Source organism: Psittacula echo (assembly GCF_963264785.1).
Source record: "Psittacula echo genome assembly, chromosome: 1".
Taxonomy (NCBI): domain Eukaryota; kingdom Metazoa; phylum Chordata; class Aves; order Psittaciformes; family Psittacidae; genus Psittacula; species Psittacula echo.
The window spans coordinates 98017655-98038035 of NC_137735.1; the positions used below are offsets into that span (position 1 = coordinate 98017655).

Below are 20381 nucleotides of genomic sequence, written 5' to 3' on the forward strand. Positions count from 1 at the left end.
TCATGGGCTTTCTTGCTCAAATCCAGCAGTGCATGTCCACGTGCATAACCTCGCTGAGCTTCCAGGAGGCAGCCAGTATTTGTCAGATAATCTCATGGCATAGGTGGATTCCATTGTTTAGCTAGGGCAATGGAAAGTTTTAGTGGCAAAAGCAAGGTCTGAATTTTATCTTCCACAAAACAGGTTGCTGTCCCAGCCATTGCTTATCAGTTCCTCCCTTCCTGTATGAAATACATTTCCTATACCTAGAGGGCAACAGCAACAAGGTATTATTTGCTGTGTGGGTTTGCAAGTGAAACTGCCTGAGTGCCCTGGGTAGTTAAGTCTGCTCATTTTCCTCTTGTTTTTGAGTGCACTGCTCTGCCTTTTCCTCCATCATATTTCATGTACTTTTAATGTTCTGCAGCTTATTGTCAGAGAGCAAGCTCACAGGCAGCAAAGCCATGCAGTTTCACAAAGTGAATCAGAGTTGTAAGAGGAAGGAGGAAGAAGGGAGTAATTTATGTCTGCACACACAGCCTCTAACTTGTGATTTATCCCTGGAGGAGGTCAGCAATCATATTTAAAGGGCTCTGCACTGATCAGAAATGGAAAGGTTTGCAGGGCTCCCTGTGTTACACCAGGCTTCATAATTTATTGAATCCTTTTAACTTCAAGAGCGTTGTTCAGATCTAGGTCTGAGGGCAAGGAGTTCATTCTTTTCTGCCTATGCCTTTTATTGACTTAAATAAGTAGCCAGGGAGACTCTCTTGGCCTGACTCCAACCTTGAATGACTTTTTTTTGTAGTTTCTCTGCCCTCCTGCCTGTGATTCACGACTTGACCTAACCTCCACTCACCCCTATGGCCAGAAACCATTTGCTCTTCCTTTTCACTTTATCCTTCCCCCACATCTCTGTTGTTAGGAGGTCAATTTATACCTCATCTTTACACTTTGTATGCTTGGTGTTGTGGGCCTGCATACCTGTGTGTGTGGTAGACTAGGAGGTGGGTGTTGCTTCCCCAGCAGTGTGATACTAGCAATAGGGGTTTGCTCTGTTCAGGGTGCATGAAAGGCATGTCAGACTCCCTAAATACCCTCTTCCCTAGAGCATGATGCAGCGCTGCCTTGGCCAGGTGACAAGGAGATGGCTGCTCTTGGGCTGCAGCCGCAAACCCGTGCTGCCTGGGATGCACAGCAGTGTGGCATCTTGTCCCCATGATCTCACTGGCCAGAAGCACTTGGTTGCTGGACCACAACCTCACTGCCCGTAACAGCATCATGTGGTTGGGTGAAGGCACTCCCAGTGCGTTGCCTGTGTGAGTGGGGCATCTAAGTGAGAGTAACCAAGGCAGGGGGTAGAGTTAGGGATTGTGTTCAAGGCAGGAGGCTTGACGCATATGCATGTGAGAGACTGCAAATAGCTCTTTGAGTTGAGCTTCTATGTCATGCTCCGTTTCAAGCAACCTTCCCCAGCATCTTTTGAACTAATATGTTTGCAAGGCACTTAGTGGTAGTATTTGGGAGTATTTGGTAGTGCACCTGCATACCTGTTCAGCCAGGAATAATACTAGGAAAGACTTCAAATAACATTGGAAATCATGTGGGATAACAGCAAGTTGAACAAATTCAACAAGGATAAGAGAAGAAATAAGACTGTCCAAGAGGGGTTAAAATGTCGTGCCATACTGAGGGGTCTGTGGGCACTGCAGGTAATGAAGAACAAAACCCTGCTTTATACTTGCCAGATTTGTCCTTGAAACAAAAGAGATGGGGGACAGTCTCAGATCAGAAGGAAAATGCTTTTTGTGCAAACCAGCCCGTGGACCTGCTGTTTCCTGAGGCTGCTGAGTGAAATCATTTAACAGGGTTACAAAAGGGCTGGATACCGTGTGGGTGCTAATAGCATTTGCAGCTATGTAAGCAGCAGTAACAACAGCGGAGTAATCAAATCTCATCATTCAGAGGAGACGCTGATCACCTGAGTGGGTCTGGGATTTCCCCCTTTCAGGATTGCCAGGTACCTTCACAGGCTAATTGAAACATTCACTGGTGCTTGGGGCCAGGGGCATGACAGTGGCTTGATGGATCTAATCTCTGAACAGACAGAGCAGCTCTGGTCACACTCCTGCCCCGAGGCCAGATAGCTCCCCTGGTTCTGCTGCTATCTGTTATCTCTGGCTGTGGCTTTCTGCTTTACTAATTCTGTATTAATTTTTGTTCCCTTGAGCCAGGCTTCAAGTGCATTGCTCTGGCAGAGCCATAACTGCGGATGAGATCTCCCTATCTCCACTTGCTGTTCCTGCAGCTTCCTTTACTTTTAACCTGAGAGCAGTAAACAGCGTAGCTGAGAAGAGGCAGACATGGCCTCGGGCCCTGAAAGGACCCAAGGCAAGGAACAGCTTCATCGTATTTCCTCTGGTTGCAGCTTTTCTGTTCCTTAACAGTTGGTCCACTGGCTCTGTGGGCAGCTGGCTCCAGACTGGCTGCCTTTTGCAGGGGTTTCTGCTGTAAGATGCAGATCTGTCTCAGCCTCCTCATCAGCCTCTTTTCCTTTTCTTTGTGTCCACCTGCCTCTATTCTCCGAAGCAAAATCAAGCACTGAGGGCTGCCCATCTCAAATCCAGAGGGACAGCTGAGGCTTAGCCCCTGTGGGCATTAGGGGGCCTATAAGGATGCTGAGGAGGGACTCTTCTTTAGGGACTGTAGTGATAAGACAAGGGGTAATGGGTTCAAACTTAAACAGGGGAAGTTTAGATTGGATATAAGGAAGAAGTTCTTTACTGTAAGGGTGGTGAGGCACTGGAATGGGTTGCCCAGGGAGGTTGTGAATGCTCCATCTCTGACGGTGTTCAAGGCCAGGTTGGACAGAGCCTTGGGTGACATGGTTTAGTGTGAGGTGTCCCTGCCCATGGCAGGGGGGTTGGAACTTGATGATCTTAAGGTCCTTTCCAACCCTAACTATTCTATGATTCTATGATTTGGGTCCCCAGAAGGCAGCTGCCAGCCTGCCTGATGGGAACAGGGAGAAAAAGGACTACTTTGCTCTGAGGAACCACTACCTTTATGCTTCTGGGCAGTAGCTGATCCCTGTGAGGCTTGAACCTTGGACCACCAGTGCACAAAAGTAGAAAGAAAGGTGGATCTCTGCTTGTAGAAGGGAGGTTGGCCAAGCGTCTGGTTGTAAACATAGGGAAGATGTCCTAGAGGTTGGATTGAGGATAAAAAAAGTAGTTTGGGTGCCCTCTGTGCAAACCCGCTGTCATTGACATGAATATGTCTGCCCTTCTGCCCCCTACCTGCAAGGCAATGTTTTGAATCCTGTGGCCTGTGATGGGGAAAACCTTGGTCAGAAGTTGGCCTTGACAAGTCTTCTGGCTGTAGGAAGCTCAAAGAGCTATGCCTCTCTTCTATTGCATCCTCTCTCCTCCTAGCAAGGAAAGCATGGGCAAAGCCAGCTCCTCCTCCAAGGGTGCCCCATGGAAAAGCCAATCTTTTGAGAAGGAACTGGAGCACCTCAGCTTTCTCTGAGGGGAGTGTTTATCCTATTACTTTTTGAAAAGTCTTTCCTACCACGCTGGACAATTAGCTTCCCAAAGTACAAATTAACCGGTAAGGAAATCTCTACCTCCAGATTAATTCCTCGCTGTTTTGTCTCCGCTGTGTTTGGCTGATGTGTTAGGTAAATATTTGTACAACACAAAGAATTGCTCCCCTTTCTTCTCTTTTCCAAGGGTCAGACGCATGTCAGCCATTGGCACTTGTGTGCAGCTGGGCCTCTGTCTTTGCTGTGAGGCGGGCTCGGTGCCAGCCACACACAGGAACCAAAGCACCAACGAGCGCGGGAGTCACAGCAGGGGAGCAGCCGGAGCGGCTGGCTCTGGTGCTCAGCATCCTCTTCCCAGGACAGGCAGGTTCCTGATGCTTTGTCCTGAACTTATTCCTCAGAGCAGCAAAGTCCTGAGTTTAACAATGAAACCAAATAACCTCTGCACGAAGCAGAAAAACCTGCTTCTCTTGGGGTCCTCTCTCAGTGGATCTCCAAGAATGAACTGACTTTTGTTGCTGGTTTTTTATTTGCATAGAACGGTTTGGGTTGGAAGGGACCTTAAAGCTCATCCAGTTCCAACGCCCCCTGTCCAACCTGGCCTTGAACACTGCCAGGGATGGGGCAGCCACAGCTTCTCTGGGCAACCTGTGCCAGTGCCTCACCACCCTCATAGTGAAGAACTTCTTGATGTAATATCTAAACCTACCCTCTTGTATTTAAAGCCATTCCCCCTTATCCTGTCAGTACATGCGCTTGTAAAAAGCTCCTCTCCAGCTTTCTTGTAAGCCCCCCTTAGGTACTGGAAGCTGCTTTAAAGTCTCCCCAGAGCCTTCTTTTCTCCAGGCTGAACAATCCCAACTCTCTCAGCCTGTCTTCATAGGAGAGGTGCTCCAGCCTTCTGACCATCTTTGTGTCGCTCTTCTGGATTCACTTGAGCAGATCCATGTCCCTCTTGGGGGCCCCAGAGCCGAATGCAGCACTGCAGGTGGGGTACCATGAGAGTGGTGTAGAGGGGGAGAATCCCTTCCCTTGACCTGCTGGCCAAGCTATTTTTGATGCAGTCCAGCATAAGGTTGGCATTTTGGCTGCAGGTGCACTATGCTGGGTCATGTTGAGCTTCGTGTCAACTAACACCGCCAGGTCTTCCTTCAGGGCTGCTCTTAATCCATTCTCCACCCATGCTGAACCTGTGCTTGGTTTCTCTCCTATTTAGCCAGTCACACTTGTCTGGGTCTCTCTCCTCCAAAAAAAGGTGTGCTCCCATCTCCAACTAGTACAATGAGCCAATGAAGTAGTGAGTGCTGAATTTCCTGCAAACTACAAAGTCTGTTTCAGCCCCATTGCAAGTGAGGCTGTATGCCCAGCTTCAGGACATTCAGATAGCGGTTCCTGCTTTGTTACTCACCCGGAGCGTCAGACTGAAAAATCTTCTGCAGAAGATAAAAATTGATGTTGAGATTTTTAGCCATAGATTTAAACCCATAGTTTCCTATCAGAATCTGAGATTGGGAAGTGCTAGATCAGAAATGCGTGGTCATTCAGCATCTAACAGGGCCTGAACTGAATCCCACACGTCTAAGCCAACACTCATACCAGGAAAGCAGTACAGCCTAGTTGCCTCTGGGTCTTAACTGTATCTCTGACTACCTACTTTCACATTTTCCACATTTCTTGCATTTGCTTCTCATTCACTTGTCCCTTTTTTTCTCCACATCATAGGAGACAGCTTCAACATCTTAGCTTTCTGCTCACCTGTGCCAGATCCTGCAGAACCAGGTTCAGGAGCAAGTAGAGGCAGAGTTTTGCAACCCTGTTTGTAGATACAATAACAGGCCAAGAGCTTAGCACAAACAGAGAGGGTGGTTGGTCAAAGGGTCGTTTATGAATTCTAGTTCCTGGGATTGGTTTGGGTTTGCCTTGTCCTCTGCATAGCTCAGAGATGTTTTGGAGCTGATCTATGTCATGTGCCTTGTAAATATCCCCTCCAAAGTAAACTGATGAAGCATGCTCCTTCTTAAGCCACAGTGAATCTCCTGTAGAATAGAATCATAGAATAGTTTGGGCTGGAAGGGACATTCAAAAGTCATCTAGTTCAACCCCACTGCAATAAGCAGGGACATCTTCAACTAGATCAGTTGCTCAGAACCACATCCAGCCTGGCCTTAAGTGTCTCCAGGGATGGGGCATCCACCACCTCTCTGGGCAACCTGTGTTGGTATTTTACCACCCTCATTATAAAGAATTTTTTCCTCACATCCAGCCTGAATCTCCCCTCTTTTAGTAGAAAACCATCACCCCTCATCCTGTCACAACAGTCCCTGTTAAAAAGTCTTCCCAAATTTCTTAAAGGCCCTTTTTAAGAACTGAAGGGACACAATAAGGTCTCCCTGGAGTTGTCTCTTCTCTAGACGGAGCAACCCCAACTCTCTCAGCTTTTCGTCACAGGAGATGTGCTCCATCCCTCTGATTATTTTTGGGGCCCTTCTCTGGATCGTCTCCAACAGGTCGATATCTTACTGCTGGATTGGGTGGGTAGGGCGAAGATGGGTATGCTGCCTCCAAAACAGTCGAGGTTTCCCCAGCAGTGCGCTGTGCTGCCTTCTCAGACCATGCCGTCACCACTTCTAGCCGCAGGAGCAGTAAGTAGCGCTGAGACCATTTGTCTCAATGCTCACTTGAAGCTGGCAGGATGGTTCCCTTTATATATCAAGGCAGCCAATTTCTCTGGACCTCCTAGAGCTTTAGGGATGATTTCCATTTTTAAAGAAAACAGGCAGAAAACCTGGCTCTGCTCCCTAGTATGTGGGTATTGAGCTGGTCTGCCACCAGCCCGCATGAACCAAGTGCTCTTGGAGATTTTGGCACCTGTGCTTTTCACAATTAAGCTATCGTTTGGTGTGGGCAGAGTGCTGAGCTGCTGGCGGGTTGGTTAATTGCTCACTCAGTGCCAAAATGTTTAGCAGATTGAAAACTGCATAGTGAGAGCCACCGTAACACTGCTGAGAGGCGTGAGCTCTGCTCACCAGCACCATCTTGTTAGTGATATGGATGGCAGTTAGGAGCTACAAAGTTATGCTGCATCTGCTTGTCTTTGTCCCTCGTGGGCACAGGAGTCCAACAGAGTTGTAGAAGGAAATCAAAATTGATCTAGCTCCCGGATCGAGCACACTGGGAGTGGTGGGAGTGTCAAATGAAGTTGCTTTGAACCTGGAAGCTGACTTCACTTAAATAGTGATGACCTTAACTGCATCACTGCTAATATTTTAGGCATTACAGCTGAATGTCCCATCAGGTGCATACTTTGCCATAATTTCCTTTAATAAAAGAAGATTGACAGCTTTTATTGTGCAAATAGGTGCATATTCAGAATAATTTTATTTTGACGTTTAAACTGATTAGTAGTCTGGTTTTTGTCTGTCTTATTTTTCTTTGGGATTGCTGGTTAAAGAAGTTGGATGTTTTTAGCTTGACCAATGGGATTATCTGAGGGATCTACAAAGAGGTTCCCAGTCTTGTGGTGATTAATGAAATCTCTGACATGTATTTTAAACTGGGATGAATCTTTAATAGAACAAATTAATAAGAAGGAGGGAAGAGCTTTTAAGGAAGACAGAGGCAGTTTCTCTCTATGTCAGCCTGCCAACTCCAAGTAACGTAAACAACTTCTGGTCTCTGCTGGACCATTCTAGAGTGTCAGTGGTCTCTCAGCCCTGTAAAGCACCAGTTTATTCAGGTAACTGCTACAGCTTCTTTTTTTAGCCTCTACCCTGACATCTCTTTCTGTTTCCTCTGCACAGGATACGAAAGCTGGAGGGAGCTGGCTAAGGCTCTGGCAGACACCAGTGTCCCAGGTGGAGACCCAAGTGCTCAGGTTTACTCTCCGCAGAAGCTAGGACAGCAGGTGAGGAGGCTTGGGATGTATTCCAAGCATTTAGAAGGGCAGACCTTCCTTTCTGCTGCTGGCTCTAAGAGACAGCTCTTTTTTCACACAGGGAAGAGAGCACGCCACAGGGCAAAATCTGAGCTGACTCACAGCAGTGCGAACGTACAATGACTCCACTGTAGTCAATTAAGTTATTTTAGATGTACTAAGCCGCAGCAGTGGGCTGCAGCTGCCTCAGTATGTGGCACAGGAAGATCGCACTAAGCAAGATGGAAGCAGAAATGAAAGGTCGGGAGAGAGTTTGTAGCTCTTTAGTGAAGCACGTCCCGGTAGTGTTGCCTGGATGAAGTGTTGGAAGAACTATTGCTTGGGCTATTTTGAAGCAAGGATGGGAAGAGAGAAGAAAAAGGAGACTGACACAAGTTTTAACTCTGTGCTAGCAAACAGTTATCAAGTGCTGGTATCCTTTTCCCTCAATAGCTCACCATGGAAATTTGCTGTCAAAAAAGCCAGGGAGCATTTTCACCCCACTACGGCCATAATAGCTGGTCAGTCCTTTGAAAAGGGAACTTGGGAACTTGCCTTTTATTCACATGTTCTCAAGCCCTCTTGCGTAGGTGTCTGTACTGGGTCATTTATCAGGTTATTTTGATTTTTCTGTGCTTGTATTTCAGAAACTAGAGCTGCAAAGAGGTGGGAGGAATAAATCAAGTTATGCAGATGTGAACAACCCTGTCCTGTGGATGCCAGAGGTGGGTGTCTTTCTCCAGTGTTTTGTGTGAGGGAGCTGTAGCTAGAGACCTGTGCAGCAAGAGCAGAAGGCAGGTCATTTGCTTCACTAGAAGTCCATTCCCTATAACCCCTTCCTGGCTTAGTAACACTTACAGACCTGAGTAATCATCTGGAAAGACAGGAGTGTCCGGATTCCTGATAATTTGGCGTCTCCACCAGCCGCCAAGGCACCGAGCACCCACCCACCATTCCCTGAGAGCAGGCAGCCCGCTACCTTCCTGAAAGGTGAAGTTTGTTCAGGGCTGGGAGTGGGTAGGGCCAAGCATTCAACAAGCAAACACATGACTGTGGTATGCAGAAGTGTCACACTCTGCTCTTGCTCTGGCACTTGCTTGCTATCCAGTCCCTGTGTGTCATAGGTTTCTCCACTTCAGTGACACTTCTGATAAAGAGAGACCTTCTCTGGTGACCCTTGAAGACTGGTGTAAACATTCCCTTTGTTTCCTTCATGCCTCGTTTATTCTTTCCTCCCCTGTTCCCTTATCTCATCATTCCTCTTTGGATAAGGGAGCAATGCAGCCTGCTTATAATGAGAGGGACACCAGCCAGGGGGCATTTAGCTGATGGAGTCAGTTCACTAAGTTCCTCAAGGTGATTAGAGACCTGCACAAATTAGAAGGGCCTCTGTGGCTTCCCTGGGGAGGGAGCAGGCTGCTGTCCCTGTGCTTAGGGCACTAGATGATTGTTGGCCCATAGAGGGAAAGCACTGCCCTCCAGCCATCACACTGAGCAGTTTAGATCCCTGCAGCATAAGCTAAAGCATTCCTGTAAGCAGCCAGCGCCAGTCACCCTCCAGTGCCCAGAACCAGACCAGACCATTGATCTGTTCTGCTGCATTGACTCTGGAAAGTGAATGCTGGTCCCAGCTGGAGCCTGGGGGCTTCCTCTGGCCTTGCAGGCAGATGAGCAGTTGTTGGCAAAGAGCCTGTGGGACATCAGGGCCAGGACTGCTGCTATGCGCAGGAATGACATGGAGCATTAAATGCTCCCCTCTCCCCCAGCACTGGGTGATACAGGCTCTGCGTGGCATCCACCAGCCTCTATGAGGCTTTGCTCAATGTCTCTGATCCCCTCCCTACCTGGTGATTTCACAAGAGCACATTAGACTTGAAACCTTTCCGGCTGTGGTGTGCAATGTGGTTGGAAACGCAGCTGACATGGTATGCGTTGTGGCTTGGGTGAAGGTATGCCCTTAGCACAGGGCTGATGTGCAAACCCCTCTGCTTTGCTGGTGGGGCAGCCTCATGCCCTTGCGTGCCATGGCACTGGGCAGGGCACCCAGCAGCCTGCAAACCTGCCACCCTGGCGTGGTGCTGCCAAGGGTGGAGCATGTTCTGGTCAAGGGGAAGGGGTAGGACTTGAGGTGTGCTGTGCGGGATGGCCCCAGTTCTGGAGAGGTGCTGCATGTCTCCTGCCTTGTCCTGCACTGCTCCCTGTTGGGGAGGAGCGCTCTGCCAGGTAGCAGGACTGCTGCTTCAGACGGCTGTGTTGGGAGTTTGTGGGTGCCCGAGTGCCCCTGATGCCCTGTGTCAGATGCAGATGCTCCACGAGAAGACTTTGAGCTCCAGAGCATTCCAGACACCAGACTGGGGAGCTGGTTTGTGTAGCTGTGCCCCACTCACATCCTGCCCTTCTCCCCTATTGGTCCTTTTCTCTAACGTTGCTCCTGTGAAGCACTTGCCTCCTTCACCAGTTTTCTCTTTATCTCTGTAAGCCACCCTGACTGCGAACAGAGGCCAGCAGTTTACCAGCACCAGCTGCAGGAGATGGAGAGGGATCTACAGACACAGCCCTGCACAGAGCCGCTTGCTGTCCTCTTAACCACAGGCTGAAATTCCTCCTGGCCTGGGGATTAAGTTTTTCTGTAACTCTGCCCAAATTAATTAGCCAGGGTCTATGATCCTATTGTGCTCTCCCAGCAGCACCTCTAAGAACTCAATTGCAGCCTGACTCCTGGGGTGAGGGCAGCAGGTTGCCTCCCACAGGTCAGAGAGCTGGGCTTTGTTTGAATGAAGAGGTATATTCTTGACACATAAATAATTAACAGGGTTGCACGGTGAGCTGGCAGCCAGCATAGCCAAAAAAGAACAGGTTTCAATTCACCTCATTCAGTTTCAGGAGATTAGATCAACAGTTTAAGTCTTCAGCCTGGGATAATGTGATGGGAAAGTGTGCGTAGGAAACCCCTAATGAAGTTACACCTTGTGTATGGTGGGAAAGTGGGTTCAGCCTCACTCCTGAGTTCATCCAGGTGCCCATACACATGGTCTTGACCCTCACTGTCCCTTTTGGAGCAAAGTCTTTCAGCTCCCAGTGTCACTCAATGCCTCCTCAGGCTAGAGAGATGTGGGGAGCTTTGTTTCATTAGTTCAGAAAGGTGTCTGGCTGTAGCCAGGGTAAACTTGCACCCTGGAACCATGAGTGTCACCATTTGGCACTGCCATAGGCGTGGGGGGAGGATTTTCAGATATGTGCTTGGTTAGCCCAGTCATTCTCATTTACCTCTGCAAAAGCCTCTGTTCAGTTCTGAGAGGTGAAAGGTCCAGGCAGCTCTGGCATGCATTTAAAATGTCCACTTCTCTTCATGTCTGCACAGCCTCAGGACTTCTTTCTCACTGGAAGGTGTAAGGGAAGTCCAGGAGCACAGCCCTTTGAAGGCAATGTCTGTACAGGTGCATAGGTGCTGCACAGAATCGGAGTGTTGCGCTAGGGCATCCTCCTGCTACCAGGCCTGCCCTAAGAGGAAACATCCTATCCTAAGAGGACTAAAAGACAAAGTTGTTGCTGCTGGCTTTGTCTCTGCCCATGTCCCTTCCCTCCTGGCTTGCTCCCATCAGGGCTCGGTGGGGCAGGGGGACTTTGTCACTAGTTTGTCTTGATGGATTCCCACAAGTGCCCGGCGCGGCAGAGCTTGCAGCGAACAAAGCCCAGCTGCTGGCTGCTGAATGTCATCCAGTCAGGGGAGCTGGGGCAGGCAGGAGGAGGGGCTGCAGTCGCTCTGCAGAGACAGAAGAGTCTTATGAACTCTGGAGTTTCCAGTTGGCAGCACAATGTCGCCTTTCTTCCCTGGCTCAGGCCCTCTCTGTGCCCTGTTTATCATCCCCAGCGCTGTGCACTCCCTGGGCTGCTTGCGGCTACGCAGACGATTTGCCTCCATGATGCCAAAGCAGCAGGTCGTGTCTCCACTGCTGCAATCCTTCCAGCTTTACTGCTTGTCCCAGTCCTTGCTCACCAGGAGGGGCTGGCTGTGTGGTGCCGCACCCCTGGATGGTTTTGACATGGTGGGGTTTGGGGTAGGAAGAGAGGTTTGCACTCTTCTGTGTGCCTGATCATCCCTCATGGTCCGTTTGCTTAGGAGGGGCTGATAATGTAAAATTCCTTGCTATAGAAGGAAGCAGAAATACCAAGGTCTCTTAATACAAACCCGGGGCTGCAGGTGGGTGTTAATTCATCATGATCTGCAGGAAGGGTTGGCAGTAGGGCTCAGAGCACAGCTGCACTCCTGAACCCATGAAGGCTGCTGCGTCAGCACCAAAGGAAGGGCCTGTCCCAGCTCCCACCTCCCTGCACTTGTTCAGCTCTCCCTTCCCTTGGGCAGCCCTGTCACTGTGTGTCTATGGTCTGTACTCAGGAGGGTATCAGCCTGCCCAGGCCTCCTTGGGAAGAACAGCTCCATGTGCGTGCTCCTGGTTGTACTCGTGCCGTGCTGACAGTGCCCTTGGTGCGTGACCTGTGCCCAGTTTGGATCCAAGCTGGGTTCTTGCAGCGCTGCTATTTCAGCAGCGTGGAGATAAGCAACTGGGAGGTGGGGTTGGAACAGGGATGAAGCCAAGGGCACGAGGAGCCCTCTAAATGGGAATGCACAGACCACATAGTACCAGCTCCCACTGAACATCCAGACTCTTGGCTTCTATTCCTGCTTCTGGTCCAATCAGTCTATCCAAAATTTTCAAAGCAGATGTTTTTAAGAGGAGATGGAGAACTTCATTTGTTGCTTACTAGGTCCTAAATTTCCAGCCCTTTGAAAGCCAGGGCCAGGTTGTTCCAAGCTGGGAAGTCAAAATCAGTATAGCCATGTTTTAGAAGGTCCATTGGCATTTCTCAGGAGTTGTGTGCGTGAATTGGGAATGATGGTGCCATTTATCACTGCAATCTGCAGAAGCAGGAGATTTTTACTGCACGTTCCACAGGAGACCCAAATAGCAAATGGAGGAATTTCTCAGCTGCCTGCAATGGGCAGCCATGAGTTGAGCTGGAGGAACAGAGGTGATAGGGTTTCAAAACAGCTGCTGCATTGATGACTTGCGAGGGCCTAAAATTAAAGCTGAGCTCAGTTTTCAGTCCCAGAGCAGCGCTTTGGGCAGCCAGCACTTATCTGTCAGTAACATTCTCCTTTTCCCTTTCAGAGGAAGCAGAGGGTTAAGTTAGGCTGCTGTAGCTCAGGAGGAAATCTGTTGCTTTAGAAAAGATTCTGAAACTGCATGCAAGAAATGCTTGCTATTTATGTTAATTATTTCTAATAGCTTAACTGCAGGAAAGCAAGACTATCTTATTAGAATCTCCTCTCAGGTGGCTTTGGAAAGAAAGACCTTGGAGACAGAAGTTTTGGGCTAACAGTCTTAGGGACCGTCTTTTACACCACTGATGGAGTACCCGGTACAGTTGGTGTCTGCCTTATTTTTTAGTAGCTGCCAAACTTTGCAGTCAAGTATTGTATTAGAATGGGACTGGTCCAAGTTTCCCTTGGAAAACATTTGAGCAAGTCTAGCCACTCTTTTGGGACTTCCCTCATACAAATTTTGACGTTTGGGCTGCCCCTTGGCAAAGCCGGCCCAGCTCCATTGCAGTCCTTAGCCTCAGGAGCATGCCCTGGGTCTGTCTTTACCACTGCAGTGCCAGCCTCTCCACAGTGTGGGAGTGTTGTGCCACAGTTGATAGAGATCTGAGCCTGCTATCTGCAGTGTGTAGACGATTCTCTTCAGAAAAACCAGCATGACTTGTGGATAGCAGCAGACTGCTGTAAGACTCAGTTTCTGCAGTGACTTGCCGTGGGAGCTCAGCTTGCTCACCTCACTGCATGTTCCACAAGAAACAGCAATTGTCATTATTTGATTTGGCTGAGAAAAGCAGTGTAAGATCCTTGGGTGTGAACCTGGATTTGGCCAAGGGACATGGGGCTGCACGGCAACTATGTTCCAATTCAGTGTCTGTCACGTTTGCAGTGATTTATTTGTATCGCAAATCCCTGCAGAGTCCCAGGTTTCTCTTGGCTGTGTCCTTCACCCTGAGCTCTCTGTGATTTCGTGCAGCATCACTCTGGGGAATTGCATCCACTTTGTCTCACTGCTTTTCCTCTTGCCTGATGGGCAGAATCCAGGCTGAGTGGGATGTTAGCAGAGGAGGAAAGGAGATAGTAGCAGGGGACGGCACAGGCTTGCAGGCATCACTCAAGCCCTGGCAGTGCAGACACCAATGAGAGAGGGCTGACGAGAGACCACTCAAGAACAGCAGTGGTTGTGAATGTGTTTTGCCTGGCACACAGAGACAGTTTTCACGTGCATGACTAAAGCCCACAGCTCGCAGGGAGCATTACTGCATAAGCTGGTGCCAGGCCAAGTCTGCTCCGAGTCCTTCCTTCAAGCCACGGTTCATTACAGAACGAAACCCCAACCTGCTGCCCTGGGAAACATAACTCAGTGAAGCGGTTTCTCTGCCAGCAGCACACCGAGGGGCTGGGTCCTCCTCCACCGTGCTGCTTCAGCCCTGGAGAGACTCCCAGCCAAAACTAAGAATTTGCTGCCATCTGTAGACATCTGGGTGCTGTTCAGGCAGTTTCCCCAGCACTGCTCACACAGCCCTTATATAGGCAAGACAGCCACTGACAAACCTCCCCAGTCCCAAAGCAACCTATTCCTTTCTTCAGCATTTTGCCATCTAAGGTAGCTTCTAGAGTCTCCAGCTTGTTTATTTTTCACTGTTGGATACTGGTCCTGCGAGGAAGATCTCTGTACTGATTGTAGGCAGAGAGCTTGGACTTTGCTGAGGGGCAGCCAGCTCCTCCCTTCTGAATGCCTCTGACAAACAGAAAATGTGTCCACTGAGGAGTATATTGCTGAAGCCCCACAGCAGCCAGCAAGCTCTTCCCAAGCTGTGCTCCAGGTCTCCATGGGGCAGTAACAGCCCCTCCTGGTGGGGTCAGCTGGGTAGCAGGGGCAGTCATTCATACCCACATTGCACACCCTCCTGCACTGTTCAGGAGGGGACCCCCACTTCACCCATTATTTCTGTGTCTCTGTGAGTACATGGAGGCCATGCTGCCCACTGACCCACCTGTGCTGCTGCTCCCACTCTGATGAGCTTCAATCTCCCTGTCCCTACTGTCCTCCATGAGCTTTACCTTCCTGAGAAGCTTTGAGAGGGTGATCGGCCATCTCCCCTCCCTAGGGTGTCCCTTCTTCCTTGGGTCAGGAAAATAGCCCTGAAATGGTGAGGGAGTCCAAAACACCTTCTTGGAGGACATAAGATCCTACACTCTCTTTGGTGGATCATGAGGGACTACTGACACCCTACAGCTGACACAGAGCACAGCCCTCAGGTTTAACACCTCTTTGGTGGAGCAAAATGGAGTGAATGGCAGCAACTGAACAGAGATAACCTGGGCATTATCACAATTCCCTGGTGCTATTCAGACTGTCACCTGTGCCAACTCCAAACCCTCAGCAGATGAGAATCATCCCATGTCTCCTACAGACCAGCCTGCTGCAGCAGCGGCATCTTCTTTCACTCTTAACAAGTGCTCCAGGGCTGAGGATTGTGGCCAAGGTTGGCAGAACAGGGAGGGACACAGGGGATGAATACAGCAATTCACAGTGCCCCACTTCTGTCCCCCAGTTCCAGGGCCAGGCTAATCTGCACGTGTTCGAGGACTGGTGCGGCAGCTCCACTGAGCAGCTCAGGAAGAACCTCCACTTCCCCCTTTTCCCCCACGTGAGTAAGACAGTGACACCCTCTGTCCCAGTGCTTCCCAGGTCTGCTTCCCACTTGCATCACTCCTGCTTTCTTCACGTCCTGTCCCTATCCGTCCCCATCACCTTGTCTGTCCTCCTGCTCCTGAGCACCCATCACCTCCCTCTCCGTCACTTCCTTTGTCCTCCTGTGGGAGTGGGAAACTTTCAGAAGAGTTCAATGGTGGCAGCTCTGTTGCTGCGTGGGGAGGCTCATTTTACCTATCCGTCTGCTATGTCCCGTCCCCACCATCTCACCAGCATCCCCCATGCAGCTCTCCCCTCCACAGCAACACTTGCTCCAGATTGTCTCTCATCTGGCCTGCTCTTTACTGCTGCCTCTGTCACACTCCATGCTGCGTCCTTCTCCCAGAGCAAGCCTCATACTTCCCTCTGCCCACCTGTCCCTGGGTTATTGTGTCCCTCTTTGTTACTGTCACATCTAATTACCTTTATTATTTCTTTGTTTTTCTGCATCAGACACGAACTAGACTGAAGAAGCTGGCTGTGTCCCCAAAATGGACCAACTATGGTCTCCGGATATTTGGCTATCTGCATCCTTTCACCGATGGTGAGGGCTCTGAGGCTGCTGTGCTGCTGCTTGTGTCTCTTCTCACCTCCCCTCCCTCCCCTCCTGGTGCTAAACCACTGGTGCCCTCACTCCTGCAAGCCCAATGCCAGGTCCCTCACACGGGCAGTGCAACTGGCTGTGCGTGTCTGGCTGTGGCCTTAGCATGGATGGAAACACATCTGCCTCCCCTGTAGGGTGGCAAGGAAAAGCACAGAAGAAAACAGATGGGAAGTGGTAGATAAAAAACAATGCTGTCATGGATGCACAGCCCCATGGCGTGTACGTGAGCACAAGCAATCCCTGAGCTTTCTCCCCCTCCCTTGCATGCACAAGACTGTACATGACATCATTGATGTTCCTGCTGCTCCCTGGGTGCATGAATACCATCTGACAGCAGCTGACATTTGTATCACCCAGCTGCATGCTTCTGCCCAGAGCAGCCTCTGAGCACTCTCCCAAATCTCCCGGTCCCCTGTAACCCCAGCCAGAACAGTGGGACTCAGGCACCTGTGTCTCCCTTTGGCTCCACATGCACATTACTTCACCCAGACACAGCACCTCACACAAGAATTTGCTCTGGAAACAAAAGAGGAGTCCAGGAAACTTTGAATGGACGTCTTAGCTTTCCAGGTTAGATGTGAGGTGAGGCCATTGCAGAAGGGATAGTGAGCCAGGTGCACCAGTAAAGTTTTGTTTTCAGTCACAGCAGAGTTGGAGAATTCAGAGAGGTTCAAAGGGGTGGGGATGGTAATATCAAAAGGGAAAAAAGGGAAAAGGGCAAAGTCAGCATTTTAGAGAAGCAGAATCCATTCTGTGCTCTTACCCCAGACCCCTACTCACTCCCTCCATCTCTCGACAGGGGAGTTTCAGTTTGCCATTGCTGCGGATGACAATGCTGAGTTCTGGCTGAGTCCAGATGAAAAGACCTCTGGTCTCCAGCTGCTGGCCAGTGTAGGCAAGGTACAGTGCATGCTGCATGGCTTCTTCCGTCAAGGCTCTAATGGTTCTGTGGGGATGGAGACCCTCCTGTCTTACTGCCTTGGACTACCCAAGTTTCTTTTCCTGCCCAACTACAGACAACATCACTACAGATGCCAGATGGGTATGACACGACATATCTTAAGGCAGTTACATATTGGCAGTGCTGTTTGGAGCTCTGTGTTTGTGATTAAATCTGTCCTTAGGTTTCAGATCTTACAGACAACTTCCCAGGAGGAATAGCTCAATTTTCCCTCTTCATCACTCCTAGTGCAGTAACCCGGGAAGAAACTCAACTACAGGTTTTTCTGTCTCTTCACAGACAGGGAAGGAGTGGACTGCACCAGGGGAGTTTGGGAAATTTCAGAGCCAACAGTCAAAGGTGGTGAGGTGAGTGAGCAGAGCCCCTTGCTCCCAGCATCTCTGCACATGGCCAGGAAATCACAAGGACAAGGAAAAGAAACTCAGGCTTGTTCTGAAGAATTTAGCAGTATAGAGGAAGGGATTACTCTGGGCTATCGGCAGAGCTGAAGTGACACATCCACACCTATGCCAGCTGCTTTGCTGATTTACTGCAGCAATGCAACACTGCATTTTTCTTCCCTGGAGGAGGCAGCCACCAGCAGATCCTGACTGCTCTATATGAACTGTATCCCAAGCTTCCTGCTTTGGAATGGCCAGGTTTCCCAGAGGCCAAAACCCAGCAGTTAAGACTGAAAGGGAGCTATTCAAACTTAACTGAGAAGGGGCTGGAGCACTCGAGGTGCTCAAGGGAAGCTCCCTATCCCACTGTCCACATCTGGGTTTTCTTGGCAGCCCTAACCCTGCTCACCCTGAGAATAGGTTGTTTCAGGGGTGTGGTTGCTCTCTTCTCATTGTGTACTGACAAGCTAAGAAATGTTCCATAATGCTCTCAGTGACAGACACCTTGTTCTTCACAGGTTGTCAGCTGCAGGCAGGTACTATTTTGAGGTGCTGCACAAGCAGGATGACAGAGGAACAGACCATGTGGAAGTAGCAGTGAGTCTGTGGAAATGACCGTGCTTGTATGCATGTCCCCGCAGAGCTCGGGAATGACTTGTAACCATGTCCTTCCTTTCCTAGGCCCCAGCACCTCTTTGCATGAGATTCATCTAACCCCTTCCAGAGCCCTTACCTTCTTCTGTGTGGGACAGTCCTCACTGCATGTCAGGACCCTTATCTCTGTTTGCTTAGGATAGTTCTGCCCTCTCCGGTCTCTGCGGCAGCTCTTTGTCCTTTCCTGCTTTGGATGTGTCCTAGGGGATCTCAGCTCATTGCCAGTCTTTTGCTGCTGGGTAAACTTGGTCATAGGAAGGAGAAAGAGGAAGCTGTGAACCCATCTGGTGAAAAACATCTTGTGCCTGTTCCTTTTGTTCAGGCTTGATTAACTCCATAAGCACTTCATTTTAATGTGTTTCTCTGTTCCAGTGGAGACTGAATGACCCAGAAGCGAAGTTCAAAGTCATTGACTCCCAATACCTCTCCCTTTTTGCTAGTAAGTATCTTCACCACAAGTTTCCATGAGCACCTCCCCATTCTTCCAAAACATACCAAGTGTTTCATCGTGAGCCGTGGTCTAGCCAGGCAAATACCATCCATATAGATCATTACAAGAAAGAAGTAGAGACAGGTCAGGAGAGAGATGTCTTAACAAGAGTGTGACTCATAATTACATATAGGAAAATTGGAAGTAATTGGGATTATTTCAGGGAAATCTAGAGGCAGTGAGGAAGGGCACCAAGGAGAGTCTGCAAGGGTGAGAACTGTTCCAGATGTGAGAATAACATGGGGGGGAGATTCCCTGCAGAGAGCTAAGGGGAGTGTAAGGCCCAGAACGTAGCACTTCCAGGAGATTTCACTCTAGGTGCTGGACACAATGGGATGCACTTTGGGGTTTGCTGCTTTCTTCTATATCAGCCTCAAGTTTCTTCAGGTTGCTGCTGAATTGCAGCAAACACATAAGCCCAGTCTCTTCTGTTTTGTAAACCCTTCTTAGCACATCAAGTGATGCCTTTATCAGTTAAGGAGCTCCTCAGTTCTGTTTATCTAGCTTTGTCAGCATCGCTTCCCTCTGCCAGCATTCCCCCTTTCCATATCTACCACTGTTTCCTTCCATCATCTCTGGGCTTTTTTCTATGCCAACACTTTTGCCCATGGAAGACTCCCTGATGTAATCAAGACATCTGTTTGCTCTGTCTTGGGTCACAACCTGCTGCTGTGTTTTCTGAAACCTGCCATTTGGCCAGGACTAGGCTTTCAATTAGTCTTCTGTCCTCATCCTTTTTCTTTCTGCTCTTTTCTTCTTATTAATTCTGGAACGACTCACATCCCAGAAGATCCCTATGTGGTTGGGCACAGTGGTGCAGTCTCATCTTTACCTGGAACCTTCCTCCCATACAGTGTTTCTCTCTTCCATATCAGCCTTTGGCTGTATCACGTCATCCCGTTCCTTCTGGGTTCCCATGTTCAGTACCCTAAAGTTGCTAACCCCAGTGCCCTTGGCAGCATCTTACCTTTCCCCCACATCTCAGAGTAAGATCCATGGAGAAATGAAGGCTCTTAGCAGCAGCACCCAAGAAAAAAACATAGCTAATACCCAATCTTGAGTTTAAGCTTCCCATTGCTCCTAGCCTACCATGGGTCTCCATTCCTTTGCTGGAGTACCCTTCTCCTTGGCCACTGAAGGCCTTGCTCTAGGGTCCCGATCCTTTTCCAGCAACAGCAGAGAGAAAGCTCTGCTCCTCAGGTTTCTCCTCCCATTCATGTTTTCTGTCTCCTTTTAGAATAAATTTAATACTAATAATACAGAAGTGTGCTTCTTCAGCACACCACTGCTGCTGTGTCCAAGGCAGAAGGTCACGTTCCTCCATTACTCATCCCTGTGTTTGCTTTCAGTGATAGCCATATTCCTACTCCACAGTTTCTGTATTTCTAGCTTTTTGAGTCAAAGCCTTTCCTTCCCATGGTGCCTTTGCAGTGAGGCTCTTGACCAGCCCCATTTAGGCATTACTATGCCAGAGATAGTGTTAGTGCCACGGATGCAACGCGATTTGGAAAGGGCTGACACTGGACAGGGGTGCTTTTTGGGGCCAAGGGACAAGTTAGCCCTTCCTCCCCCTTCCATTCTCCCTCTGGTTTCTAGACGAGACGCTTTTAAAGATGGATGAGGTTGGGCACATCCCACAGACGTTGGCCAGTCACACGAGGCGGCCCGCTGACAGTACAGGGAGCAAGGCACACCCAGCTGACATGTTGAAGCCTGACCCCCGGGACACTCTATACGAAGGTAAGACTTGCAAAGCAGATGAGGAGGTAGCTGCAGCCTGTCACAGCACATGCAGTAGCACAGCTGAGAAGGATTGTCCTACTATGTCATGGTTATCAAAGGCCACCTATTTTTCTTCCCATTGAGGAAGAGGGGGGCAGCATACAATATCTGTCCCTGTAGGAGACGAAGCACAGACTAAACCCAGCTCCTCATTCTTGGCATCCAGCTCATACAACATCTCCAGGCATAATATTTTTGTGTAAGTGCCGTAGAGGAATGTAAAGAGATGAGCTGTGCAAGATTGTTTGCTTGATGTACCTGTTAGTATTTCACAT

The 20381-nt window shown here is 49.4% G+C and overlaps 1 protein-coding gene across 1 annotated transcript in view; it reads left to right on the forward strand.

The window, feature by feature from the left end:
• The window catches only part of B4GALNT3 (beta-1,4-N-acetyl-galactosaminyltransferase 3), a gene marked incomplete at both ends in the record, with an annotated part of 64018 nt that overhangs the window by 34421 nt on the left and 9216 nt on the right, over positions 1-20381 (forward strand). The window contains 9 exons of the mRNA XM_080638944.1: positions 7327-7430; positions 8087-8164; positions 15096-15191; positions 15689-15779; positions 16639-16739; positions 17080-17147; positions 17699-17777; positions 18207-18273; positions 19921-20064. Of these exons, the coding sequence (XP_080495070.1) occupies positions 7327-7430; positions 8087-8164; positions 15096-15191; positions 15689-15779; positions 16639-16739; positions 17080-17147; positions 17699-17777; positions 18207-18273; positions 19921-20064 (828 nt within the window). The remainder of the gene's footprint in view (positions 1-7326; positions 7431-8086; positions 8165-15095; positions 15192-15688; positions 15780-16638; positions 16740-17079; positions 17148-17698; positions 17778-18206; positions 18274-19920; positions 20065-20381) is intronic.